The sequence below is a fragment of the Podarcis erhardii genome (assembly GCF_964252035.2).
Source record: "Podarcis erhardii genome assembly, chromosome: Z".
NCBI classification, from domain to species: Eukaryota; Metazoa; Chordata; class Lepidosauria; order Squamata; family Lacertidae; genus Podarcis; species Podarcis erhardii.
Window position 1 is genome coordinate 34,473,481 of NC_138504.1, and position 27,341 is coordinate 34,500,821.

General features: G+C 46.5%; 2 protein-coding genes and 1 long non-coding RNA gene across 12 annotated transcripts; 1 reads left to right on the forward strand and 2 right to left on the reverse strand.

The window, feature by feature from the left end:
• Positions 1-200: 200 nt before the first annotated feature.
• Positions 201-2,195, reverse strand: LOC309334324. Its single transcript, XR_014153038.1, has 3 exons — positions 1,727-2,195; positions 451-559; positions 201-288 (listed from the first exon to the last, which is right to left on the reverse strand). It is a non-coding gene; the product is annotated as an uncharacterized lncRNA (long non-coding RNA).
• Positions 2,196-2,729: 534 nt separating this feature from the next.
• ASB6 (ankyrin repeat and SOCS box containing 6) lies at positions 2,730-13,086 on the forward strand. Of its 5 annotated transcripts, none has more exons than XM_081848390.1 (7): positions 2,730-2,867; positions 6,785-6,958; positions 7,510-7,691; positions 9,455-9,561; positions 10,753-10,861; positions 11,024-11,110; positions 11,950-13,086. In XM_081848390.1, the coding sequence occupies exons 2-7, from the start codon at positions 6,828-6,830 to the stop codon at positions 12,627-12,629; spliced, it is 1,296 nt and encodes a 431-aa protein (XP_081704516.1). In that variant the 5' UTR covers positions 2,730-2,867; positions 6,785-6,827; the 3' UTR covers positions 12,630-13,086. The 5 variants fall into 5 exon arrangements, with proteins under 5 accessions (XP_081704516.1, XP_081704519.1, XP_081704518.1 ...); XM_081848393.1 differs by lacking the exon at positions 2,730-2,867 and adding an exon at positions 2,905-2,924; XM_081848392.1 differs by lacking the exon at positions 2,730-2,867 and adding an exon at positions 3,189-3,279.
• Positions 13,087-15,310: 2,224 nt separating this feature from the next.
• NTMT1 (N-terminal Xaa-Pro-Lys N-methyltransferase 1) lies at positions 15,311-26,508 on the reverse strand. 6 transcript variants are annotated; one of them, XM_081848499.1, is made up of 4 exons: positions 26,386-26,508; positions 19,245-19,455; positions 18,150-18,402; positions 15,311-15,878 (listed from the first exon to the last, which is right to left on the reverse strand). In XM_081848499.1, coding segments are annotated over exons 1-4 (723 nt in total). In that variant the 5' UTR covers positions 26,388-26,508; the 3' UTR covers positions 15,311-15,621. The 6 variants fall into 6 exon arrangements, with proteins under 6 accessions (XP_081704625.1, XP_081704627.1, XP_081704628.1 ...); XM_081848501.1 differs by having other exon boundaries at positions 26,355-26,492; XM_081848502.1 differs by lacking the exon at positions 26,386-26,508 and adding an exon at positions 24,888-25,201.
• Between the last annotated feature and the right edge of the window lie 833 nt (positions 26,509-27,341).

Consider the following 27,341-nt stretch of genomic DNA (forward strand, 5'->3'; position numbering starts at 1 on the left):
ATCAGTGCTTGCACTTTCATCATTCCAGCCCACCCAGGCAGGTCGTTTTAGGGAGAATGCCGTGTGCTGGCAAGAGGGTGCCAGCCTTGATCCCTGGTTCACATTCCTGCTCTGAGACCACTGATAGTTTTGCTCTGGATCTGGACCCCTGGAAAAGGAAGCAGCAGGGCTTGGTGGGGTGGGTGGGTGGAGGAACCTCACCTCCTTCCAACAAAAGGCGAATGTTTTCTGTATTGTGGATCTGAACCCCATCACTGCTGGCTAGAGCATGCAGTAGAGCAGTCTTTCCTGGGGAAGGAGGGAAAAAGTGCATAAGAATGTGAGAGGAGACCTTATGAGGCCTATCAAGCCCAGCCTCCTGTTCTCACGAGTGACCAACCAAATACCCCAAGCAGGAGCCAAGGAGGAAAAGGGGGAAAGGCCAAGCCCAGGAGGATGCAGGCAACTGACCATGTTTATCAGCTGCATTGACATCGGCTCCAAGTTCCAAAAGTCGCTTTAGGCAAGGGAGGCGTTCTGGCTCTTCGCTAGCCAGATCTAGGGGGCTGCTTTCATGAACCTAAGAAGGAATGGGATAGAGGAAACATAACTGGCTGCTTTTATTGATGCCTTTACTGCAGCAGTGATGAATGGAATTTCTCCTAGTTCGAGGGCTGCAGTCCCTCTTCTGCAGAAAGCAGCTGGCACAGTGAATGTGAATTTCCCCTCTACGTATATGGTCAGCTGGTTTCTACACGCACTCGGACACCTGTGTCCTTCAACCAGGCGAGCAAGAGGCATGAGCAGAGTTGAAGGATTTGTTTCCATCCAGGCAACACTCAAGGACGAAATCTGGGACCCTGCACCCTGCCTTGACCCCTGCTTTCTTGACCAACTATATCTAATCTTATCCTATTTTTCATACAAGTTATTTGGCCTAGAAAGGGGAGGGGGAGAAAGTCAACCTACAGCCTTGTGGCAACTTTTGAAAGCTAACTTTTTAAAAGAGCAAAAGGTTTTAAACCCTACATGCACATTGCATCCTATGAACAGAGAAGCAAAATTTGGGATGGGGATTTTGGATCAGGATCTCAATGGTTCCATATTATTGCTGTATTCCTCCCCACCCCACCCCCGGCCTGCAATGTTGTTATCAATCTCCCTCTCCCTTTGTTAGTGCATGTGCTCCTTTCAATATACAGGTGGTGGCCATTTTAGGTGGGGGGTTGTGTTCCTGTCCCCTCTATGCATTGGCAGAGGCCCAGCCCTGTTTTCGGGCCCCTTCTGGGTCGGCAGTGACGAGCCTGATCATGTGCCAATCAGACATGCGTAAAATGGTCGCTGCCTGTATGGTTCCTGTCATACGCCAAAGATGCGCCTTTTTACCCTGCCCTGACACTCAAGATGCAAGAATAAAGTGGGCCCTAAACAGATGCAATCGTAATTGATCTCAACCAATTTTTTTAATGCTTGCGTTTTAAATAGCTTGCAATTAGGCCAAATCCATTATAAGAATAATTGTCAGCATGGTGTAATGGTTAGCATGCTGTGCTAGGAGCTGGGAGTGACCAGGGTTCAAATCCCCACTAGGCCATGAAGCTAACTGGGTGTAACCTTGGGCTAGTCACTGCGTCTCTTAGTCTGATCTACCTCACAGGGTTGAGAGAACCATCTGCACCACTCTGAGTTCCTCGTGTGTGTGTAAGGTTTGACATAAATGTTAATAATACAACTGGCAGCAGCTTACCCTGTCTCTCCGGTTGATGTCTGCACCTTCCTGCACCAACAGCTCTACCATGTCTGGCTTGTTCCGCATCCCGGCGATGTGCAAAAATGTATAATAAGTGATTGGATCTTTTGAAAACACAGAAACACACATTTATTTATTTTTTTCACCAATTTGGCACAATTTGTGAATTTGTCACACTGAAACATCCTTACCTTTCTTCCAAGGACCTCAAGGTGACCTGGTTCCCATGCCCTCACAACAATCCTACGAGGTAGGCAAGGCTGCAGGTGAGATAGCGACCGGCCCACCTGTCGCTCAAGGGACCTTCACGTGGTTGCATGGGAAACTGGAACTCTGGTTTTCTAGTTCCACAGCTCTTATCCAGTGTGCCCGACTGCCTCTCCTAGCAGGCTGACTGGCTGTTGGTTTTTAGGAAACACTGACCCCTTGCACGTTCAGGGTTGTTGTTCTGATTTTCAAGGAGCTTAAGGTGGGGTACACATTTGCAAGGCTGGCACTGAAACAACTTTTGGTGGGAGTTCTGATAAAACCCTATCAAGCAAGACCTAAGCAGCTGCAACTCCAGCCATGGAGCTGAAGCCTGCATGCATTTAATCCTTGTAAAGAGTGGATTAAAAATTCCAGTTCAACTGAGTCTATAGATGTACAGTGGTACCTCGGGTTAAGTACTTAATTCGTTCTGGAAGTCTGTTCTTAACCTGAAGTACCACTTTAGCTAATGGGGCCTGCTGCTGCTGCTGCCGCACCGCCGGAGCACGATTTCTGTTCTCATCCTGAAGCAAACTTCACAACCCAAGGTAATATTTCTGGGGTAGTGGAGTCTGAAACCTGAAGCGTATGTAACCTGAAGCATCTGTAACGCAAGGTACCACTGTACTGTACAGTATCTTCTTTTCCGCTGGGGAAGTCTGCCCCCTGGTGGCCGCTTGATCCGGCAGCGGTTTAAACCAAAACCTCCAGCCTGCAGAGGGCACTTAGATTAAAAGATACGTGAAACTGTGGGGAGAGCGAGAGCGAGCGAGCGAGCAACCAAGAGAGAGAGAGAGAGCTACAGCTGTTGGCTGCAAACTGTATAAAAGTGCAACTCAAGAGCTCGGCATCCTTCCGCTTCCTGCTAACCCGGAGGCACGCCGTGCAGGTAGGAGACGTGGGACCAATAGGACGGGATGGGAGTTGGGAATTTGCGGAGAGGAAGGTGGTTCAAATAAACGTTTTAATGGGCTACCTTGATACAGGGGTTTTGTTTTTGCTGGTTTTAGCAAAAAGGCTTTATTTATTAAGTTACTTGAAAATACAGAATTTAAAAGTCTTGCTAATCGTTAAACTGTAAAGCTCTTTAAAAAAATAAATTGCAAGCTAGGGTTGTCGGAATTGCAGACTGGGGGTTTCGGACGCGCAAAGGGATTAGCGGGGAGAGAAGGCTGCTCTGGTTATCCATACTGAACGTAGTAATAATTTGGTTCCATTTTACAGAGCACTTCAAGCTAGTTCAGACGCTTGGTTCGAGAAAGCTCCCCTGCCCGTGAAATCGTTCCTAACAGCCTTGTGAGGTGGGCTCGTTCCCATGTTTCTAGCGACTGGTTTTGGAAGCAGGGTTTCGGAAGCAGGTGGCAATTTACTGAGATGCTGACTTTTGTTTGATAATTTGTATTTTGTTGCGTATAAACCTTACTTTGTCTGCGTTAATTTTCTTGCCCTACTGGCGGTGGGGGGAGGGGGACAGGGGATTCACGTATTTCTATGGGGAAAAGAGAAATGTCATAAATTCATGTAGTGATGATGACAAAGCACGTGAAAATAAATATTAGCTTGGCAGGTTCAAACTTTTTAGCTTTGTTTACTAAGTGCAAGAAAAAATAAGCAGGCTAAATTGGATAGCTCATTAGACCCGGGATGGAGAATCGTTCGTCAGCCCTCGCAGTCGTGGCAAGGGCTAGGAATGGTTGGAGTTGGAGTTCAGCAATATTCAGGGGTAGGGGGCACAGCGTTCTCCACACCTGCTCTTGGTCATTAGAATATTTGCCCCATTCAAAATTTTACCCCAGGTGGTTAGCATTAATTGCAGTTGTCGTTGGTTTTTTTACTGGAAGTGAAAAACGAAGTAAAATGCCTTTGCCTGGGGAAACCCCATATTTTTTGTCAGAAGGGTAGCCTTTCCCTTTAAACCTTTCCCACGGACTTCCTTTTAGCCAGATTCATGGAGTTAAGTTAACAAGCTACAGTACAGCTGTAGTGGTAATTTGGGGGCAGTGGTAGTTTGGCGGGGCCAAACATTCAAAGAAAGAAAGACTCTTGAAATGGTGCAGCATTCCCTACTTTTTAAAAAAGATTTCCATGAGTGCTCCTGTACCATTTACAGGGCAGTGATTTCCTTGACAGAAATGAAAACATCAGAACTTTGAAAATAATTGTGTTATGTGGACATGGACTAGACTAGAGTGAGGCAGCGCCCCTTCACTAACAGCAGCACCTATCACAGAAGCTGTGACTTTGCAAAGTGGAAGAAAAAGGTTCAACCCCAGTGCGAGCAGTGTGGTGTAGCGGTTAGTGTCTGTAGGACTAGGACTAGGGAGACCCAGGTTTAAATCCCCACTTAGCCATGATGTTCACTGGGTGTTACTGTCCTATACATGCCTAAACCTAAGTCCCACTGTGCTCTCTGTACAACCTGTTTTGCTGTGGCTGGTTGCAACCTTCCAAATGCCACAAACTGCAAAAAGAACCAAATAAATTCTCTACAAAAAAATAATAGAAAGTGCTGCGGCATTCGGGGTGGGGAATAGCCATTCTGTTTTTGTGCCTGTAACCCAAGTTCCAGGAGCCATGTGGCAAATAGCTTTTCTATCCTACAGTGGACCCGCTGCCAGTCAGTTTTGGCCAGGCATAGGCAACCTTCGGCCCTCCAGATGTTTTGGCCTACAACTCCCATGATCCCTAGCTAACAGGACCAGTGGTCAGGGCTGGCAGGAATTGTAGTCCAAAACACCTGGAGGGCCAAAGGTTGCCCATGAGCCATACTGAGCTAGGTGTAGTTTCTTTGGGCATTGTGTAGGATCATTGAGTGGCATGGAGCCCTTGCAACTTGCCTCATGATAGATTTTTAAAAATGTGGTAGATTAAAAAAAAAGTTTCTTTGGGTGTGTGGATCTGAAATGCAGGCCCACCCTGCCCCTGGAAAGAAAAGTCACAGGTGGCCTTCTTGATAAGGAGAGGGTCTCTTTAGATTTTGAGTGCTGTGAGATCACTCCTCTTGCTGTGGATTAATTTCATAGCATCATAGGCACCGTTAACTGTTGCAGCTTCCCCTGCTCCTAGTTGTGAAGAATATTCTTATGTTATGAATGGCCCTACAGCTCTGATTCTATATCAACAGGGCAATGGCAGTTGCAATGGAGAGTTCTTATCTAGGAAGGGAGGGGCAAGGAAACTCTAGACCTGTTGGGTTTAATGACTGTGCTACTCCACGTAAAGACATGCATTTAAAGGATGCGGGTAACCTCCCATTTGCCACTCTTCCCAAGGCAGGAATGTCATGTCTTGAGCTACTAGTCTCCTGGGTGGACTGGCCCCAGTTCCATCCTGTAGCTACTGGTCCTAGCTAGCTGAGAGCAGGAACCTGGCAAGACATCAAGTTGTTTTGTTGCTATGGCATCTTAATGATAGGCCCTGGCAAAGGCTGTCTCCTTAATCTCTGACAGCCTTGCAAAATGTTCCCTCTAATGACTAGCCCTGAAAGGCGTACAGCTGGCCCAGGGGCCCATGTTTACCACAAGTCATTGGCGGCTCATTTGCTACCTGGCAAGAGTGACATGCAGTCCTTACCTTAGGTGAGTAGTCAGAGTTGGTAATTACAAGGCTGGGGTTGGTCTAGGTCTCTTAGCTCTGTGTGCGCGTGTGTGACCAAACAGAAACACAACTGCTACAGCTTCCCTTTCTCTTAACTGCACCTGGTGACTTTCTGTCTGGCGCACCCAGAGTTTCCCCTTCAAATGCACTATACTCATGGCAATTTACCCCCAAAGGTTTAAAACTGGCTTAAACAGGTCCTACTTTTTTGACAGGTGAAAAAAAGGCAAGTTCCCTTTACAGTTTGCTACCAAGGTCACAGCATTCCTCTCTCACACTTTTAAGATGGTGCTTTTTCAAAAGCAGGAGTAGGGAATGTTAGGCCTGGGGCAGTGGGGGGGGTACAGATCTGGCCCTTGAGGCCTCCCTGTGTGGCCCTTGGGACTTCCTCCAGGCCACGCCCTCCTTGAATGATTGCGCCTGGCTGCAACACACCGACCCCATAAACACATGCCTTATGCCTCACCCTCCATGCTCTGGATGGGCTGAAACTACCATTGCTTCCCCCAGACACAGCGCCAGGAGGGCTGGGCACGTGTTCCATTAGACTCAGGCTACCTGAAGACTCTATTCTCACATACGAACATGCCCTGGCTCAGACCTTCAGGGGAGGCCCTTCTCTTGGTCCTGCCACCCTCACAGCAGGCTTGGTGGGGGGGCACAAGAGAGGGCCTTCTCAGGGGCTTCTCCCAGACTTTGGAACTCCCTCCCAGGAGAAACCAGACTGGCTCCCTCCTCACTGTCCTTCCCACCAGTGATGAAGACCTTCCTGTTCCAACAGGTCTTTGGGAACTGATTGGGTTTTGTTTGTTTAGGAAAAGACCTTTTAAATAGTGCTGTGCTGTTTTTACTATATCAATTTCTGTATTTCAATAGATTCATTCTCATATTGTTTAAGTTCTATTATAGTTTTAATTAAACTACTATTTTTAAATAAGTTTTAGCTTTCTGTATTTGATCTGTGTTTTAATTTGTATCGGTCACCTTTAGTCGCAATCTGGGGGAAAGGCAGGATATTATTATTATTATTAGTAGTAGTATTATTAATTACTTAATAGCAGCAGCAGAAGCAAGAGAAGGGTTGAAACATTGCTATCCTACTTAAATGTTTAACCTGTACTGTGGGTTTTGGGAAGGATGTGCTAACAAGCCCTGTAGGATATGGTTGTGAATGACAGCGATGATTATGAAGAATTTATTTTTTGGTAGGCCGAGGAAGCAGCTTTAGATTGGCTCTCAGACCGTTTCCTTAATGAATCACAGAAGGGAGTCGAGCAGAATGCCTTTTCTCCATGGCTTCCGGCGGATCATCTTTGAGTACCAGCCATTAGTTGACGAGATCTTGGAATGTATGGATCCTCTGGTGCAAGACATGATCATCAGGTAACTGGGAAGCTGCTTCCCCGTCCATTCAATTCAGCCCATTCTTCAGAATTATGAGGACTAGGATCTTTGAGGGTTTTCTACAATCAAGCGATATATAGATACCATGAAATGCACCAATGGAATCCTACCTTTCAAGGAAAGGGCCATGGTTAAGGGTAGAGCACCTTATGTGCATACAGAAGGCCCAGGTTCAGCCCCTAATGGCATCTCCAAGTTGGCACTTATAATATCCCCTGCCTGAAACCCTGCAGGGCTGTTGCTGCTGTCAGTCAGTGCATACAGTATTGAGCTAGATGGACCTGGTGGTCTAATGTAAAGGGGGGGCGGGGAAATCACATTAGTTTCTCCTACCCACTCTGGCCCTGCCCACCGCTGGCATGTGGCCCCCAGAATGTGGCCCAGAAGGACATGTCTTCTCATTGGCACACAGCTCTTCCCTCTGGGCTGACTTCTGACTGGCTCTTAATCGTTACCAAACCACCACCGCAGAACTTTGCCCTCCTCCTATGGTCATTGTGGTGTTTTATTTGCCTTGTTTTCTTGTGAAGCCCCAGCACTGTGGTAGATGATGACAGGCGGATTGCGGCCCTTAACAACCTGCTGGAGAGGAACGCCAACTCCGTTTACTACCAAGAGGGTGTGAGCTATTCACTGCTGAAGATGGCGGAATATGGAGTAGTCCCAGCTGCAGAAGCCCTCCTGCGTGGTGGGGCGGACGTCACCTTTGAAGGTTGGAGGGGGACCTGGTTAATGCTTCCGGTCTTGCATATATTTTAAAATTACAGAAATCATTGGGATAACTGTTTATGGAAGCTGTATTTTTATATACATTTTTTTCATGATTCCTCTCTCCCCCCCCCCCCCAATGTTTCCTTTCTGGTTAGGAGCGACCTGTTTTGGTTCTTTGTTTCTGCTGAGAATTGCAACGCCCCGTTTTATGTGACGCCATTTTAATTCAATACAAGCGACCCCCGTTTTTGCATGTGTTCCAAGAACGTGTGGCCATGCACGTGTGTGGGACGTTTTCAGAACCGGAACAGGGCAGAGTGGGGGGAAGGCGGGGTGGGACTGAGGGGCTTATGCGAGTGACGATCCAGAACGCAACCCGCATGCAAATAGGACATTGCCTGTATTAAAGGCAAAAAAGGCTATTCCACCAGTGTGGTGTAGTGGTTAAGAGCGATGGACTCGTAATCTGGTGAACCGGGTTCACGTCTCCGCTCCTACGCATGCAGCTGCTGGGTAACCTTGGGCTAGTCACACTTCTCTGAAATCTCTCAGCCGCACTCACCTCAGAGTGTTTGTTGTGGGGGAGGAAGGGAAAGGAGAATGTTAGCCGCTTTGAGACTCCTTCAGGGATATCAAATCCAAACTCTTCTTCTTCACCTGGCCTGATAATCCATTTTGAGACCCAGATGAGGAAGCCAAAAGTGGGTATATTTTTTCAATTCACTAGTAGTTGCACCCCAGATGTCCATTAGGCTCCACCTGCCTAAGTCGCTCTTTTCTACTGTCAGGTGCTGCTAGGCTCACTTCTCTGCCATCAGGTTCCGCCTTCCTTTTCCCCAAGCCCCACCCCTTCTCTCCTAAGCTCCTCCCCATGAGCTTCAGTGTTCTAAAGCTCTGGCCGCTGCAGGCTCAGGTGCCCATGGGTGTGTGATGTCACACAGAAGTTCCTTCATAGGCTGTCTCGCTAACAACATGACCGCCTCCCAGCAAGGCCGGTTAGACAGTTGGGCCAGGAAGGAGGGCCTTTGACTGCTGGGAGCCATGAGGAGGAAATGGGTAGGGGGATGTTTCCTGGCCTGCTGGCTCCCGTATTACGGGCCTGATGTGAACACCGGTAAGCATCTTTCTCTTCCCCCAGTGCTGACGACAGCCTTGTGTGGGCAGACTGTCCCCATATCCAAAGGACCAATGATCAGGAGTCTTTACTAGGCAATGCAGCAGGGTGGTGCAAGGGTTAGGATGTCAAACTACAGGACCTGGGAGACCAGGGTTCAAATCCCGCAGACAGCCACATGAAGCTGTCTGGACGCAACCCTTGGGGCCAGTGTCATTGTTTCTCAGCCTAAGCCTACCTCGCAGAGTGGTTGTGAAGATGGAACAGGGAGGGGAGAGAACCCCACCTTAAGCTCCTTGAAAATCAGAACAACAACCCTGAACGTGCAAGGGGTCAGTGTTTCCTAAAAACCAACAGCCAGTTAGCCTGTTAGGAGAGGCAGTCAGGCACAGTGGATAAGAGCTGTGGAACTAGAAAACCAGAGTTCCAGTTTCCCATGCAACCACGTGAAGGTTCCTTGAGCGACAGGTGGGCCGGTCGCTATCTCACCTGCAGCCTTGCCTACCTCATAGGATTGTTGTGAGGGCATGGGAACCAGGTCACCTTGAGGTCCTTGGAAGAAAGGTAAGGATGTTTCAGTGTGACAAATTCACAAATTGTGCCAAATTGGTGAATAAATAAATAAATGTGTGTTTCTGTGTTTTCAAAAGATCCAATCACTTATTATACATCTTTGCACATCGCCGTGATGCGGAACAAGCCAGACATGGTAGAGCTGTTGGTGCAGGAAGGTGCAGACATCAACCGGAGAGACAGGGTAAGCTGCTGCCATTTTTATTATTAACATTTATGTCAAACCTTACACACACACACACAAACACACACACGAGGAACTCAGAGTGGTGCAGATGGTTCTCTCAACTCTGTGAGGTAGATCAGACTAAGAGACGCAGTGACTGGCCGAAGGTTACACCCAGTTAGCTTCATGGCCTAGTGGGGATTTGAACCCTGGTCACTCCCAGCTCCTAGCGCAGCATGCTAACCATTACACCATGCTGGCAATTTATTCTTATCATGGATTTGGCTTCTCAGTGGCCTGCTTGCAAGCCATTTAAAACACAAGCATTAAAAAAATTGGTTTGAGATCAATTACAATTGCATCTGTTTAGGGCCCACTTTATTCTTGCATCTTGAGTGTCAGGGCAGGGTAAAAAGGCGCATCTTTGGTGTATGACAGGAACCATACAGGCAGCGACCATTTTGCGCATGTCTGATTGGCACATGATCAGGCTTGTCACTGCCGACCCAGAAGGGGCCCGAAAACAGGGCTGGGCCTCTGCCAGTGCATAGAGGGGACAGGAACACAACCCCCCACCTAAAATGGCCACCACCTGTATATTGAAAGGAGCACATGCACTAACAAAGGGAGAGGGAGATTGATAACAACATTGCAGGCCGGGGGTGGGGTGGGGAGGAATAGAGCGATAATATGGAACCATTGAGATCCTGATCCAAAATCCCCATCCCAAATTTTGCTTCTCTGTTCATAGGATGCAATGTGCATGTAGGGTTTAAAACCTTTCGCTCTTTTAAAAAGTTAGCTTTCAAAAGTTGCCACAAGGCTGTAAGTTGACTTTCTCCTCCTCCCCTTTCTAGGCCAAAGAACTTGTATGAAAAATAGGATAAGATATAGTTGGTCAAGAAAGCAGGGGTCAAGGCAGGGTGCAGGGTCCCAGATTTCGTCCTTGAGTGTTGCCTGGATGGAAACAAATCCTTCAACTCTGCTCATGCCTCTTGCTCGCCTGGTTGAAGGACACAGGTGTCCGAGTGCGTGTAGAAACCAGCTGACCATATACGTAGAGGGGAAATTCCCATTCACTGTGCCAGCTGCTTTCTGCAGAAGAGGGACTGCAGCCCTTGAACTAGGAGAAATTCCATTCATCACTGCTGCAGTAAAGGCATCAATAAAAGCAGCCAGTTATGTTTCCTCTATCCCATTCCTTCTTAGGTTCATGAAAGCAGCCCCCTAGATCTGGCTAGCGAAGAGCCAGAACGCCTCCCTTGCCTAAAGCGACTTTTGGAACTTGGAGCCGATGTCAATGCAGCTGATAAACATGGTCAGTTGCCTCCATCCTCCTGGGCTTGGCCTTTCCCCCTTTTCCTCCTTGGCTCCTGCTTGGGGTATTTGGTTGGTCACTCGTGAGAACAGGAGGCTGGGCTTGATAGGCCTCATAAGGTCTCCTCTCACATTCTTATGCACTTTTTCCCTCCTTCCCCAGGAAAGACTGCTCTACTGCATGCTCTAGCCAGCAGTGATGGGGTTCAGATCCACAATACGGAAAACATTCGCCTTTTGTTGGAAGGAGGTGAGCTTCCTCCACCCACCCACCCCACCAAGCCCTGCTGCTTCCTTTTCCAGGGGTCCAGATCCAGAGCAAAACTATCAGTGGTCTCAGAGCAGGAATGTGAACCAGGGATCAAGGCTGGCACCCTCTTGCCAGAACACGGCATTCTCCCTAAAACGACCTGCCTGGGTGGGCTGGAATGATAAAAGTGCAAGCACTGATGAATCCAAATTTATTGTTACAAGATACATGATCTATATAGATAATGGATTACTTAGGCAAACAAGATATACCGGTATATGTATTTAAGAACATTATTCTTTATTTTAGGTTAATTGAAAGAAATACAAATAATCATGCATTGCCGCAATATATTCTCAACTTCAAATAAAGTTGTACCCCAGGTTACAGATGCTTCAGGTTACAGACTCCTCTAACCCAGAAATAGTACCTTGGGTTAAGAACTTTGCTTCAGGATGAGAACAGAAATCGCGCAGCAGCGCAGCGGCAGCAGGAGGCCCCATTAGCTAAAGTGGTGCTTCAGGTTAAGAACAGTTTCAGGTTAAGAACCGACCTCCAGAACAAATTAAGTTCATAACCAGAGGTACCACAGTACTTCCAGCACTATTCTAAACACGTTATTAAATGTATTTGGTATTAGTTTAGATAAGGGTTAAGATATATTTGTGATAGAGGGCCTTATATTTATTTTCTCTTTCTCTTCCTTAGTTTGGCTTTTATTGTATTTTGTTGAATACTTTTAGTAAAAATTGATTGGGGAAAATGGTGGTGGTGATGCCAAGGGTCACTGAAAAAAAAAACATTAAACTGTCTGTTTGTTTATTGTTCCTGCCCATCAGGAGCCAATGTGAAGGCCACAACAAAAGATGGTGACAGCGTCTTCTCCTACATCATCTTCCTCCTTGGAGAGACTGTGGGAGGTGACGAAGAGGAGGTCCGGACCATCAAGCACTTCTGCTTCCAGGTCACTCAGCTGCTGATGACCCATGGGGCCAACCCTAGTGCGTGCCCAACCTACGAGTCCCTCACCCACCTGTGCCTGAAGAACTTCCGGCTCCACTTTCCCCTCCTGCGCTTCCTCCTGGAGTTTGGGGCATCATACAACTGCACCCTCCATGGGCCCGGCTGTTGGTCGGGCTTCAGTATTATCTTCGAGCAGCTGTGCTCCCACTTGAGCGGGTCAGAGGACGACGCCTTCTCCGTCGACCTCTTTCAGAAGGCCGAGACGGTGCTGGAGCTCATGGCCTCAAGCTCCCAGACCATCAAGCTGCCCATCAACTTTGAGATCAACCTCAGCCACCTCAGCGGGTTCCATAGGAAGAGGATTTCAGACCTCTTCACCAGCCTGAAGCAGCTGGAACACTCCCCTCCTACCTTGAAGCAGATGTGCCGGGTTTCCCTGCGGCAGCATCTCAGACCCTGGCCCATCGATGAAAAAGTCAAGGCCCTCCCGCTTCCCAACTTGTTGAAAAAATATCTCCTTATAGACCCGAGCAGCTCTGCGGAGGCGGCCGTCTGACTTCAAGGGTGGACCAAGAAGACTGATCTGCCAAGGGGGTGTTTCCAGCCTGAGGCCTTCAAGCCACACACACCAGCCAATTGTGGACACGGGTGTTGGTCACGCACAGGATGACATTTGCGGGATTGCCGCACAGGGTGTTATTGCACCATACTCACTCACACACGTGGACTGGCCTTTTGCCCTGCAATGGACGAATGCATAACACTTGGATGTTTCCAAATCTGCAGCTCAACTGCTGATTGTTCTGAAGGAGGGACAAGTCCATTTTCTGGACCTGAGTCATGACTAAACTGAATTCTGCTCAGTGTCTGCAGAAGGTTGGAGGCCTCCATTTATCTGGAACAATATTACCTCGTGACTTTTCTAAACAGCTGTTCTGAGCAACCTGGCTTCTAACAGGGAGCAAAGCGTCCATTCCTCTGGGTCATTAAACATGTGTTCTGCACCAGCAAAATGTGCCTCTAGTGTCTTGCTTGGTTGTTTTCAAGTTGCTTTGGGTTGCCCTGGGTAACAGTGACTTCACAAATTTAATTTAAATAGAATAAAACAACAATAGGCCAAGTAGCAGGAAAAAGGGGTGGCAATAACATCTTCACAACATCCTATGCTACTACGTTGGGTGCTGCTTTTGCAAATGGGATGTAGCTGTTTTCATACTTGTTGCCTTATTATTTAATATGTATACTGCCCTTCACCCATAGGTCTCGGGGAGTTTCACAACATATTGCAGATTCTGTTTCTGCCCTTCAAAACAGAAGCTACCATTCCTCACGAGGCTTTCCTATGCTAGGCCATGAGCCAAGGGCAGCCTTATCTAGTCCACACAGTGACTCAACCATTTTTGTGTGTTTTCAAAGGCAGTATGATGATGGTTGTTGTAAGCTGATACACAGCAAGGTTAAGTGTGAATAACTTTTTTAACCCATTGGGCCAGATCCTTGATAAGTGGGAAGGCCACACACCTGTCATTCATCTGACAGAGCACAAATGAAGCAAGACTGATAGGGGAGGGTCCACTTTACTAGTGTTTCCAGAGTGGAACAAACTAGCAACGCAGCACCCACCCCATGCCTTCCTGATGTCACCCAGCACTGTTGACTGGTTGACAGGTGGTCCTGGTTTTGGGGGAAAACAGCCTTGTTCCTCAGAAACCGTGATGACCATGTGCTCACTACCAATTGGGGGAAAATATCCATTGTTTAGAAGTACAAGATAGACATCATTTCAGGGTGGCCCCTTGGTTCAGCTGTATTTTCCCACCCCCCGGAAAGCATTTAACCAAACACACAGGCTACATTCACACCATACATTTTTTAAAAACCCAATGACACTTTAAACCATCACAGCTTCCCCCAAAGAATCCTGGGAACCGTATAGGAGACTGCTGTTCCTCTCAAGGCGCTACAATTCCCAAAGTTCCCTGAGGAGGAGGGGTTGTTAAACCACTCTGGGCTGCTCCACTAGCACTCTCCAGGGACCCCTCAACTGGGGTCTTATCAACAGCCATTTCATCTTTTGACAAAAAGGACAGAAGGGCCTCACTCCATTGGCTGTATTGAGGGACCAGCTTCATTTGGCACCCCTCAGCAGTCATTCCAACTGCTTTTTGCTTGCCTTCATCCCCACCCCCTTCCTTTTCCTCCTTGTGGGTTGCACCTGCAAATTTTGTATAGGAAGGAATTTGTGTGCTGTTGACCTGACACCACGTGCTCTGGGAGACTTTTCTGATGAAGTAGAGTGGTGAATAAAAACTCTTCACAATAAAAAGCAAGAGCCTCAATGTTTCTCAATGGCTGTGACTAATTTAGCAAAGAGTAATTTCCATATGGTAGCATATATGCATTTATGCAAATACGTGTTTTGTGCAAATTTAGAAGTGCCTAGCAGTACCCATTAATAATAATCAACCAGTATTTACCATATTTTTTGCTCTATAAGACTCACTTTTTCCCTCTTAAAAAGGGGAAATGTGTGTGCGTCTTATGGAGCGAATGCAGGCTGCACAGCTATCCCAGAAGCCAGAACAGCAAAAGGGATTGCTGCTTTCACTGCGCAGCGATCCTTCATGCTGTTCTGGCTTCTGAGATTCAGAATATTTTTTTTCTTGTTTTCCTCCTCCAAAAACTAGGTGCGTCTTGTGGTCTGGTGCATCTTATAGAGCAAAAAATACAGTATTTCATAGAATCGTAAGTTGGAAGATGTCCCAAGGGGTCATTAGTCCAACCCCCTGCAATGCAGGAATCTTCTGCCCAACATGGGGCTTGAATCAATACCGCTGAGATTAAGAGTCTTGCACTCTCGCAAAGAGAGCACTAAACGTAAGAACATAAGAGCTTGCTGGATCAGACCCATCTACTCCAGCATCGTTCTCACAGTAGCCAACCAGAAGCCCATTATGGGAAACCTGAAAGCAGGACCCATTAATAACAATCTATGAATTTGTCCAATCTTCATTTAAAGCAGAGTTTCCCAAACTTTGGGGTTTTAGACTATAATTCCCTGACCACTGTTCCAGCTAGCTAGGGATAATGGGAATTGTAGTCCAAAAACAACTGGAGTTTGGGAAACCCTGGTTGTAAGCCATTCAGGTTGGTGGGGATCGCCACCTCCTCGGGGAGGGAATTCCACGCTCCCATTTCTGCCCCTCCCACTGAGTATATAAAACAGTTCAAAACAAGTTGCTGTTACAACCATACAAAGTATATTTTGACAAGTGTTTTTTCCCCTCCACCCATCAAACAATAAAGAACCAACAACATTAGCAGCAGCAGCTTCAAAAAAAAGAACATTTACTTCCCCCCCAGCATTCCTAAGCCAGTCTCGACGACGAGAGTCTCAGCCAGACCCCAATTTCTGGACTATCTCTTTTAGGATGTTCAGTTGGGGCCCTCCGTCGCCAGGGAGGCAGCCAGCCTTGCTTGGGAAGGGTGTCTCAAGGCCCCCGCAGGAAGGCAACCTCCCTCTCTATGGGGCTCAGTGATGGAGGGGTTCATCTCATTGCTAGAGTGTAAACGTGGTAGATTTCGTCAGGAAAATTCTCCTGCTTCTCCTGGGCCAGCAGGTTGAGGCCAGCACAGCGGATGATCTTGCAGACAACGTTCAGGTCCCGGCAGACACTGCTGTCCACGTCGTCCATGATGACCCCTTCCTGGGCCATATTGTCCTTGATGACTATGATGCCGTTGGGCTGCAGGCCCAGGCGGCAGCGCTTCAGGAAGCTGGAGAGGTGGTCGTCTGTCAGGTGCCCTGTTTTAAAGAGCATAAGAGCATTAAGACTCTGGCTACTAGAAATTCTTAAATAAAAGGTATATCGGTGGGCCAAAGACAATAAAAGAATCTTCTTATACGCTACAGCTGCCGCTAGACTATTGATTGCCAAAAATTGGAAATGTGAAGAAGCACCATTAGTGATAGATTGGCAATGTAAATTACAGTGGTGCCCCGCAAGGCGAATGCCTCGCAAGACGGAAAACTCGCTAGACGAAAGAATTTTCCGTTTTGGAGGTGCTTCGCAAAACGAATTTCCTATGGGCTTGCTTCGCAAGACAAAAATGTCTTGCGAGTTCCTGCGGTTTTTTTTCCTTTCCCCCCCTTTTTCTAAGCCGCTTATCCGCTAAGCCGCTAAAAGCCGCTAATAGCGCTAATCCGCTAAGCCGTCAATGGGCTTGCTTTGCAAGACGAAAAAACCGCTAGACGAAGAGAATCGCGGAACGGATTCTTTTCGTCTTGCGAGGCACCACTGTATTTGAATTTATTAAATTTATTAATAAATTCAAATAATTTTTGAATTTATTAAATTAGCGAAAATGACAGCAACAATTAGAATGCAATCAAATCAGAATCTGAAACAAGAATGCAAGTGTGTAGAGGAATACATGGCTAATAGGTACTCCAACAAAAACCAATTGATCTCACAAAGTTAATATAGAACACAAGAATAAATAAATAAATTATCAAAGTACAAACATAGTAACAAATTTTAAAACAAAATTAGGAAGTCACACACGGGTGGAGGGAAGTCTTCGAGTCACGAGGGGGAAAGTATGAGATAATTAAGTAAAAACTAAATGTGGATTTACAATGTACTGTAATAGAAAATGTGAATGTATAAATTATAAGAAATATGAAATTCTATGTAAATATTATGTATATGCATTGGAACATCAATAAATGGTTTATGGAAGTAGACGACGACTCTGGCTACTAGATCAGGCCAGTGGCCCACCTCTACTCCAGGATCCTGTTCTCACAGTGGTCAACCTGATTGATGTCCCCCAAAATGAAAACCCAAGCAAGATTCTCCAGTTGCAGTTCCCCATTATTTGGTATTCAAAGGTAGACTGTTCTTGTGCATGGGGGTTCCGCTCTCACAACAGACCTCTCTATATGAAGAGCCCTGCTGGGCCCGTCTAGGAAGGGCCCATTTTATCCTGCACTCACAGTGGCCAACCAGATACCTCAATGGGAAGCCTGCAAGCGGGGTCCATGCACAAGTGCACTCTGTCCTCCTGGGGTTCCAGCAACTGGTATTTAGAAGTTGCTTTTGACTGTGGGGGTACAGCAGAGGCATCATTGGTTGGTAGCCATCGATAGCCTTATGCTCCATTAATCTGTCTAATCATCTTATAAGACCATCTAAGTTGGTGAATATCACTGTGGGAGGGAGTTCCATAGTTCTAAAAATGCTCTTTGTGAAGAAGTCCTTTCTTTTCTCTGTCCTGAATCTTCCAACATTCAGTTTCATTGGACAACAACCTTAACCTAAAAGGCAGTGGCTGGAATCCAATGCTGTGATAATTTAAGCGTCTGAACAGTACAAAGGGGACAGATTGAGGCAGCGTGGGTTCAAACCTCTCTGCTCAGCTCTGAAGTAACCTTAGGCTGTTTGCCCTCTCTGACAAGCCTACCTCACAAGCCTGTTGTGAGGAAAACAGAAAGGACGTTGAAGGGGGGGGCATTTAAATTCCGCAGAGAGTGTTAACGGATGAAATACCTTTCCTGCCTCTATCCTAGGCGCCAGTCACATTATGCATTTAAAGGACTGCCACTTAGAACAGTCATGGTTCCCTGACAATTAATCTTGCGAACTGTAGTTTGTTCAGAGTGCTGAGAGTTGCTAGGAGGCCGGAAAAAAACCCTCGCAGAGCTACAGCTTCCAGAGTGATTTGACAATCAATCCTCCTTCCTCAGGGAACCCTGGGAATTGTAGCTTTGTGAGGGGGGGGGGGGCAATAAAGTTCTAGAAACTCTCAGCACCTTGAACTACAGTTCCCAGGATTCTTGGGGGGGGGGGGGCAGAATGCCTTTTAAAGAGGTACTGTAGCATTTTAAATATACAGTGCAGATGGGACCTTTTGCCAGTTGTACCCAATGGCAACCCCATTTGGAGTAGACTCGTTCAAGTCAACGACCAAGATTAACTGAGGTTCACTGATTTCATTAAGGTCTACTCCGAGAAAGAGAAAATAAGCTGGATACACAACCCTTCTTTTACAGGTAGTGGAGGGAGACTCTTACCTATCACCCACTGGATCCAGATGACGTCGTAGGCACTGGGCTCGGGACTGAAGTCCTGCAGGCCACAGCAGTAGTAGTTCCTGACACGCCGACCCTCCTCACCCAGATAGGTCCGGGCCTGGTTAAGGAAGTCCGCTGTGACATCCACCATGTCCACCGTTCCGAAAAGTGGAAGCAGGAGCCGCTTGGTAATCCGGCCAATGCCAGCCCCACAGTCCAAGGCACGGGAGGTCCCTGTCCTGTTAGGCTCATCCTGGACAGAAATGAAGTCAATGAGGGCTAGAACCTTGAATGCCTCTCAATGCTTTCAGAAACAGGGTCTTTCATTGTTTCTCTCCCCCCCCCACACACACACCCTTCTCTGTTATACTGCATCTGGCAAGATGGCATCCATGTTTGCAGATACAGCCTCCATTTCAACAATGACCAGCCCTAGGGATTAAACCTGCGACATTCCTCATTAACAGCAGGTATTCTAGTTGTAAAAAAGCACTGGGTAGCTCCCAGTGGTGGCACCACCACCAAGGCCTCCCCAGCTTATCGTAATCACAATTTTGCCCAATATGCACATTTTGGCAAAGGACTCTTAGCCTAACATAACAAGAACAGGTGCACCTCACTGGAAGGCTCATTCTGCAGATAGGGAGCCACCACCAAAAAGGCCCTGCCCCACAATGATGGGAGTTTGAATCTAACAATATCTGGAGGGCTACAGGTCAGCCATCCCTGCCAGAGATTCAGCAGTCAACTCGGCTTCCTTGGAGGTTTTCAAGCAGAGCTTGGATGGCCATCTGTCAATGACTCTTCTGCTGTGATCCCTGCATTGCAGGGGGTTGGACTAGACGACCCTCCCAACTCCACTATTCAATAATTCACTGCTTTAAAAGGGGGGGGAGTGTATTTCCCACACTCCCCCTAAACCAGCCCTGGCCAACCTCCAGATGTTTTTTGACTACATTTCCCATCAGCCCCTGCATTATTTGGCAGGGCTGGGCTGGCTCAGGCTGCTGGGAGATGTAGTCCAAAATATCTGGAGGAAAGCAGGTAACCCCAGGCTGTTCCTACTCAGCTTGGAAGAGAGAACACCTTGCTTACCAGCAAAAAACGGAGCAGGAACTTTTTGGAGCTGTCGATGTCGATGCTGGAGATGTGCCCATAGCCCCCCAGCATCCCATCCACTGTTGCGGGGATGTCCTTCCAGTATTTCTTGGCCTTGGAGTAGAACTCCTTCTCGTTCTCCACAACGTCGCTCGCCATCGGCACCTTTCTTCTCAATGAGAAACCAAAGCAGGCCAAAAGGTGTTCCCTTAGACAGAGAAGAGGAGGAAGGGTGTGAAAGGGATTGGGGAATGAAGACCCTTAAAATTCGTTTCCAGTTTTCTTAGGGAAATTACATCACAGATGGCATCGCGATGCTTTGCAAATGTCAAAAAAATGTCGTCTTCTATGTCACCTAAATGTTGGAAGGGTTGTGATAAACTTAGTACGTATTATCATTTATGGTGGGAACATCAGCTGGTCTTTGGGATTTAATTTTGGCAGAAATCATACACAATACTGAAGAAACTATTGATTGTTGTCCTACTGAATATTTTTTGACAATACCAGTGTAGATGTATCGTCAAAAGAATTGGTCTTATATATTATCTAGGAAGCTCAAATAGTAATTGCAACAGTCCCAAATCTTACACTGGCTGCTTTGAGTCACTCTCTCAGGAATATACCGTATTTTTCGCTCCATAGGGCACACCGGACCATAGGGTGCACCTAGATTTTAGGAGGGGAAATAAAGGGGGGAAATGTTATCCCCCCCCCCCTGCAGTCCCAAAGAGCAAAGAAGCCAAGACACCTGTCTTGGCTTCCTCTTTAGCCACACGCAACCTCTCCAGCCGGGAGAAGCTGCGCGCGGCTTTGTTTTTAGCCGCGGGGCTGGGATGGAGGAAGCCCGAGCTTCCCCCGACCCCAGCCCCAAAACAGGTCCAGGACCAGTGGCGAGATTGCGCACAACCTCGCCGCCGCTCCCGGGGCTTGCAGGGCTGGGATGGGGGATGCCCGAGCAACCTCGCCACCACGCTCAGAAGGCTTGCGGAGAACAGGCAGCTATCCACAAGCCTTCTGAGCGCGGCAGGAGTTCCCGCCAGGCTCCGGAGGCTTGGGGAGAGCTGCCCGAAGCCCGGGGTGCACAGCGCCGTGCTCCCCAGACTTTGGGCTGCAGGCAGCTGTCCGCAAGCCTGCGGAGCCCGGCGGAAACTCCTGCTGCGCTCAGGCTTGCGGATAGTTCCTGAAGCCTGGAGAGCGAGAGGGGTCGGTGCGCACCGACCCCTCTCGCTCTCCAGGCTTCAGCGCAAGCCTGCATTCGCTCCATAGGACACACACACATTTCCCCTTCATTTTTGGAGGGGGAAAAGTGCATCCTATAGAGCAAAAAATACGGTAGCTATAATAGAGAAAATCACGTGTTATTTTAGATTTTGATAAGAACTAGAACCTCCAGATACTTCTCATATGATTTGGCACTCTAAACACAGTAGCGTGGAACCACCATTTTCAAGATGACCCTCATCACAAACATGGCAAATCTGGAACTACACTTGATATATCTGGTAATGCTGAAAGTTGTTACCTGAAGTTTATTATTTTGACCCATGTGCAACTGTACTCAGATTCCATGTGCCCATCTCATAGTTTTATATTTTTGACCTGTGGCTATAACTGTTCTCTGTGATGCATGTAAAATTAAATAATCTTTACAAAAGAAAAATAATAAGGTGCTAGCACAGTGACCCCACCCCCCAACCAACAGGCCCAGAATGCAAAAGGGTGTTTAAAGAGATTCCAAAAGGGAGCAGGTGATGTTCAACCCGCCCCGTTAGATATGTACAACCCTGAAGGATGAGATCTCGAGCTAAATATATACATGGCTCCGTAGGGCGTGCCCTACACCAACCCAAACATGGAATCAGGACGATCAGTTGCCAGAAGTGTTCTTAGCTTAGCTCAAGTTGAGGCACTCACCAGGTTGTGAGATGGACAACACATACACACCCCAGCTGTAGTACCTGTAATCAGAATACAGAACTGTAGAGAACCCAAAAGCCAACTAGTCTGGCAGGTAGGTTTGTGGGATATTCATTTACTAGAGCCCTTAGGTCCACTCAAGAGCTATCCAATTGTCCCTCACCCTCCCAAAATCTCGGTTTTTTAAACCAAATCCTGGAGGTTAATTCTGTGCTAGATGAAGACCATCTTGGCTGCAAGTCTTGGAAGACCAGCTTCCTGCCTTGCAGAGCTTTTCCCACCTGGCCTGGCGGGGCCCTGAATGACTCCAGCTGCAAAAGCTGAGGCTGCTGAACAGACTTTTGGGCTGGGATAAGGGGCTTTGGTTGGGAAGGCTGTTGCTATAATTGCTATTAATTTTTTGTACCTTTATTTTAGATCGTATTATGATTTATGTGGAAATCATTTAATTTGGTTGTGTATTTTTTGCATGTTTTATTTACGACAACCTTTGTTGTCATTATGAGGTTTTTTCATGTTGTAAGCCTCAACTAATGGAAAGGAGGCATGCAAATAAAATTATTTGTAAAAATTATTGTATGTAAAATTATTTGCACATGCTAGCAGGGCAAGAGGACTCTTCAGCCCATCCACTCCGCGATGGACAATGAAGAGCCAATTCTGGTTGACGCCTGGCATGCATGAGGGGTGTGCCAAGGAACCTCGTGGGGAAGAGGTGCATAGGGAGTGCTTCTGTACACATACCTAGCCCTATAAAGCATATTTGATGTTTATGGTCTGCAAGCCAAAGAAACGGGTTTGTGCTAAATATACTTAAGTTCTTAATCTACTTAAGTTCTAACACCAAAGTTCTATTTTACACATGAACTTCAGCTATGTGGGTTTTGTAAAAAAGAGTGAATCAGGCAATTTTTGATGCAAACTGGAATAATTTGGATAGGGTAATTCACATCAGAAAATGTCCAGCTGACACCCAGAAAACTTTGCAGCACCTTCAACAATCACCTAATTTACCATAACTATCTTGCTCTTATTTAGTCAACAGCGCAGCAACAACAACAGTCAACTTTGAAACTGCTAATCTTGCCTGATGTTGCATTTGCAATTGACATCTTTTTGCAAATCCTTTCATTGTTATGGGTGTGAGCTAAAGGCCTTGCTGAATAAATGTATTTTCAGCTGGTACACCAAAATCCATCAGGATTGAAGCCAATAAAATCTGAGGGGGAGGGCTTGCCTCATCTAGTACTTGAACTCCACACCCATTTGTTGCTACTCATGAACTTCTGCAAATGGAAGATTTTCTGCGGGAAAAATGTAAGTTAAACACACACTTTTTCATTCTACATACTTAGCAGAAATGTTTTTAGTAGGTGCAAAAAAAAATAAAAAATTAGTACAATGAAGGCACCTGCTGTTATGTCAAGAGGCAGGGAGTTCCAAAGTGTGTGTTACAAATGTGGAACATGTGTTGTGGCACGTATAACGGTGCCAGTTCCACAGAACAAAGTGGTTGCACATGCACTAACATTAACCACAATTCATGTTAAGTATAGTTCCCTAGAACACATGAATTTGAAAGCACTTGTTTGCCAGTTTAGCACCAACTTCCCAAAAGAGAGTTTACAACTGCAAACAACACACTAGCATTTTTGGCCCTCTTCACACACTGCCTTGCATACAGAAAACAGTTAATCTTGCTTTTATTTGACAAATATAATTATTATATATAATTATATAAGTATTAATGGCATTACTTATAATTATTAGATGAATTACTATTCGTATTAATAGTAATAATGAATTGGTTACTTTTGTGCCACAGCAACACAAAGCGACCCTTTTAAGCAAAAGAAAAAACCCACGTGAACATTTGAAAAACCACCTTCAGCTGCTTGGAGAAAAGGGTGGGATATAAATGTAGTTAATGTAATTAATAAATAAATCACTACCCATTTCCTGGTGCTCAAACTATATGAACTTTATAAACTCTGTCTATATTGGTGCATGGAGGGGGGGGGCATTCACCTTAACTTTTGAACCCTGGCACAAAGGCGGTGGAGATTAAAGAAGAAGGGTTATCCAACGGGCTTTTGTGGGTTCCTTTCCTGCACCAGCCGTAGCTCCCTCCAGAACAAACCCTTACTAGGAAAGATTCCCCCCCAACTTCCCTCCCCCGACAACCCATGAGCCACGTGGACTGCAATTCTCTTTTTCCCCCGCCTCCGAAGCAGTCACTCCGGCTCTCTGTGTAAACTCACCCCACCGAGCGCCGGCTTCCCTTGCGCGCGGGCGCTGCGGCAACGTGCAAGGAGGAGGAGGAGGAAGAGAAAGGGGAACCTAATAGTGGGAGGGCACTGGGAGGGGAGGTGTCCAGACAGGCCTCTTCTGCGAAGCTTCCTTCTCCTCCAGGCTGGGAAGCCTCTCTCGCGCTCTCTCTCTGCTATTCAGGCAGCTACAGGTCTCGCCTCCCCGTCGCTGGGCATTGGGCCCCACAATCTCCTCCCTCTTCGGCACGCAATTTCCTTACATAGAGCGCATGGAGGTGCTCCCGAGGAGGAGGAGGAGGGAGGAGGAAGAAGCCGACCAGAAGGGTGGGCCGGTGGGATGCTGGGGCGGAGGCGGGGGCGGGGTCCGCTTATATTCGCTCGGCCGGACGCAGGCATCGCTGGGGGAGGGCGGGGGGCGGCAGTGCGGCCCCGCCTTCCCTTCACAAAGGGCTGCACCACAGCTGCGCGCGCGCGGGAGGGCGCGCGACTTAGGATCCCCCGCCTGGCTGCACGCGCGCTGAAACATACACGAGCAATTTTTTTAAAAATAAAATTTGTTCATTATGGTAGTTGTTGCTATTGCTACTGCCTTTATTTTTATATCCCTCCTTCTTTCCAGACCGGGACTCAAGGCGGCTGGCAAACATCAAAGCAAGGACGGCTAAAACGCAGAAAACTAAAAACGTAGAAAAGAATGGCAGCTAAAACGTCATTAAATTATAAAGGAATTAAAACAGTGTTTTTTTAAAAAAGTATATATATTTGGGTTCCTATTGAGGGTACTGGGCAAGACAACATGACAGTGATGAGGGATTGAGGATTGGAGTGATCATTTTGTGATGTGGCAATAGACGAAGTTGTATTGTAACTTTTGAATAAATGTTTTTTAAAAAATATCTTCAAATTTGATACGGACCAGCATACTAGTATTACTACTACTAATAATAATAATATTTCACAACCCAACCCAATTTATTCCAACTTTTAATTTTTAAATTTAAATCATTTTCAATACTGTATTGAATTTTTAGCAAACCACTTTGATGGTTTCTTCTGAAAACTGAGAGATATATACATTTTATGAGATAAATAAAATTGCAACCCATTCTGAGACCTGAGGGTGAAGAGGAAAGTTTTCACCTGGCACCTAAGGATATGTAGTGAAGGCACCAGGTGAGCCTTCCTGGGGAGAATACACCACAAATGGGGAGCCACTGCACAAAAGGCCTCGTTCTGTTGTTGCCACTTTCCAGACCTCTCATGCACACACACAAATAGATAGTGTTATGGAATGGTTAGCGACTTAGCACCTGGGAAACTCATGTTCAAATCCTCACTCATCCGTGGAACACATACATTAAAATCAGAATTTTAAAAAAATCTAAAATACAATTCTGGGTTTTTTAAAGTAATATTGATGAGAGTATCAGTACAACCCTAAATTACAAACCTGACATCAACAGCATTTCAGGATTTAGATTATGTTTCTTTAAAACACAACACATCCAACAGGTAGGATTAAGAATCTTCTATTTAGCATCATATTTGATCTAATCTACTAGATCTTGTTACTCTCCACCTCCTTTTACAGAATTCGTTGTTTTCTATATATTATAAAAAACAAAGAACTCTGCTGATTAGATCTGCATTTCATTTGGCTTCATTAATCTAACCCTTCTTCCATTGATCCTATTTTTCCTTTAAAACATAAAAACATTTTATCTTGTAATTAGAACTGATCCTGCCAAATTCCTGACTGTTTAAAAATAAAAATAATAGTCTCCATGATTTCCCCACCCTGCATTGTCAATTTTTGAAGAAATGTGACCGTTGTTGTTCTAGAACATTGAGTTTCTTAACTGCCATTTTTGGAATCACTAAATAATAATCACAATATAAAAGATGAGTGGGGGCGAGAGGAAGTATCTGATCCCTGCCAAACACCCAAGACTGGAGAGGGAAGGAGACTTCCCTTTGAAGACAACCCAGAAGCATCAATTGGTTGAGAATTCGGCTGTGCAAGATCTCCCATCTGGTCCAAGCTCACGTATTGCACAGATCCATGCTGCATATTTCAAGGCCACAAGTCCCCCCAAAGAATTCTGGGAACTGCAGTTTGCTAAAGGTGCTGGGAATTGTAAGTCTGTGCTGGGGAAACTACAGTTCCCACCCAGGATTTTTTGGGAAGAACTCACAGACTTTAAAATGAGAGCCAGTGTGGTGTAAGTGGTTGTTGGGAGTATAACCTAGGAGAGACCAGGATTCAAATCCTTCCACTGCCCCCCTCATCCATGAAGCTCACTAGGTGGCCTTGGGGGCCAGTCACCATCTCTCAGCCTAGCCTGCCTCACAAGGGTGTTGTGGGAATTGAATGAGGTCTAGGCACCTGTGAAAACAGGATGCTGGGCTAGGTAGGCCTTTGGTAGTCACCGTATATTCTTAAGGCTCACACCTCCATCAGTCATAAAAGAGCTGGCATACACAACCATACCCACATGGCAGTATACCCTTTTGTATACCCATATGGAGGGACGCAGGTGGCGCTGTGGGTTAAACCACAGAGCCTATGACTTGCCGTTCAGAAGGTCGGTGGTTCGAATCTCCACAACAGAGTGAGTTCCCATTGCTCAGTCCCTGCTCCTGCCAACCTAGCAGTTCGAAAGCATGTCAAAGTGCAAGTAGATAAATAGGTACCGCTCCGGCGGGAAGGTAAACGGCGTTTCCATGCGCTGCTCTGGTTCGCCAGAAGTGGCTTAGTCATGCTGGTCACATGACTCGGAAGCTGTACGCCAGCTCCCTCGGCCAATAAAGCGAGATGAGCGCCGCAACCCCATAGTCAGCCACAACTGGACCTAATGGTCAGGGGTCCCTTTACCCTTTACCTTTTATACCCATATGGCAGTGCACACAATCATACCCGCTGTTGGCACATGAAAACAGACTCTTACATGGGCACAGCACAACCTCTTGGCTGAACAGTCCTCGTCAGATAAAGGTACGGATGGGTGGAGAAAGCAAAAGGGGTCACCTTGCTTGGTGAAATTAAAGTCCAGCTGATAGATTACTGTGGAAACAGGATTCTGTTGACAGTGCCAGCTTTTCCTACTGACCAATGAGGACATTGACCAATAGGAAAGAGATTAGCATCAGTGGCGGTTAGACATCTGGAACATTTGCTTTTTACGTACTAAGTTTATGAAGTTTTAATTATTGCACTTGTCCTCCTGTGTATCCTGCTTTAGGACTTCTACTTTGGAACTCCCTGCCTATTGATATCAGGCAGGTACCTTCACCATGGGCATAAGCAGGGGGGCAGCTCCCCTCCCAGCAAAAAAATCAAGTACATAAATAAAAATACTTAACTAACTGACCAATTGTGTCGCAGATAACTCGGTTCTGCCCTCCCCGCCCCCTTCCAGCATAAAGCCTGGCTACACACATGGCCTTCGTTGTACAGTGGTACCTCAGGTTAAGTACTTAATTCGTTCCGGAGGTCCATTCTTAACCTGAAACTGTTCTTAACCTAAAGCACCATTTAGCTAATGGGGCCTCCTGCTGCTGCCACGCTGCCAGAGCCCGATTTCTGTTCTCATCCTGAAGCAAAGTTCTTAACTTGAAGCACAATTTCTGGGTTAGCGGAGTATGTAACCTGAAGCGTATGTAACCTGAAGCGTATGTAACCTGAGGTACCAGTGTACTGTTTTCAGCACCTGCGAAAACATTGTTCCTGAGACAAGCCTGCCCAGATATCTAGAAAACTGGTGTGTTTTTAGTTTATTGCTGGCTTTTTAAAAATCTTTTTGAACATTTGATTGTTTATCCTAATTTTTTTTTGTCTTTTTGCATGCATACCTCATTTTGTTCGTATGCCACCTTTCCATACAACATTAAAAAGTTGCAAGGC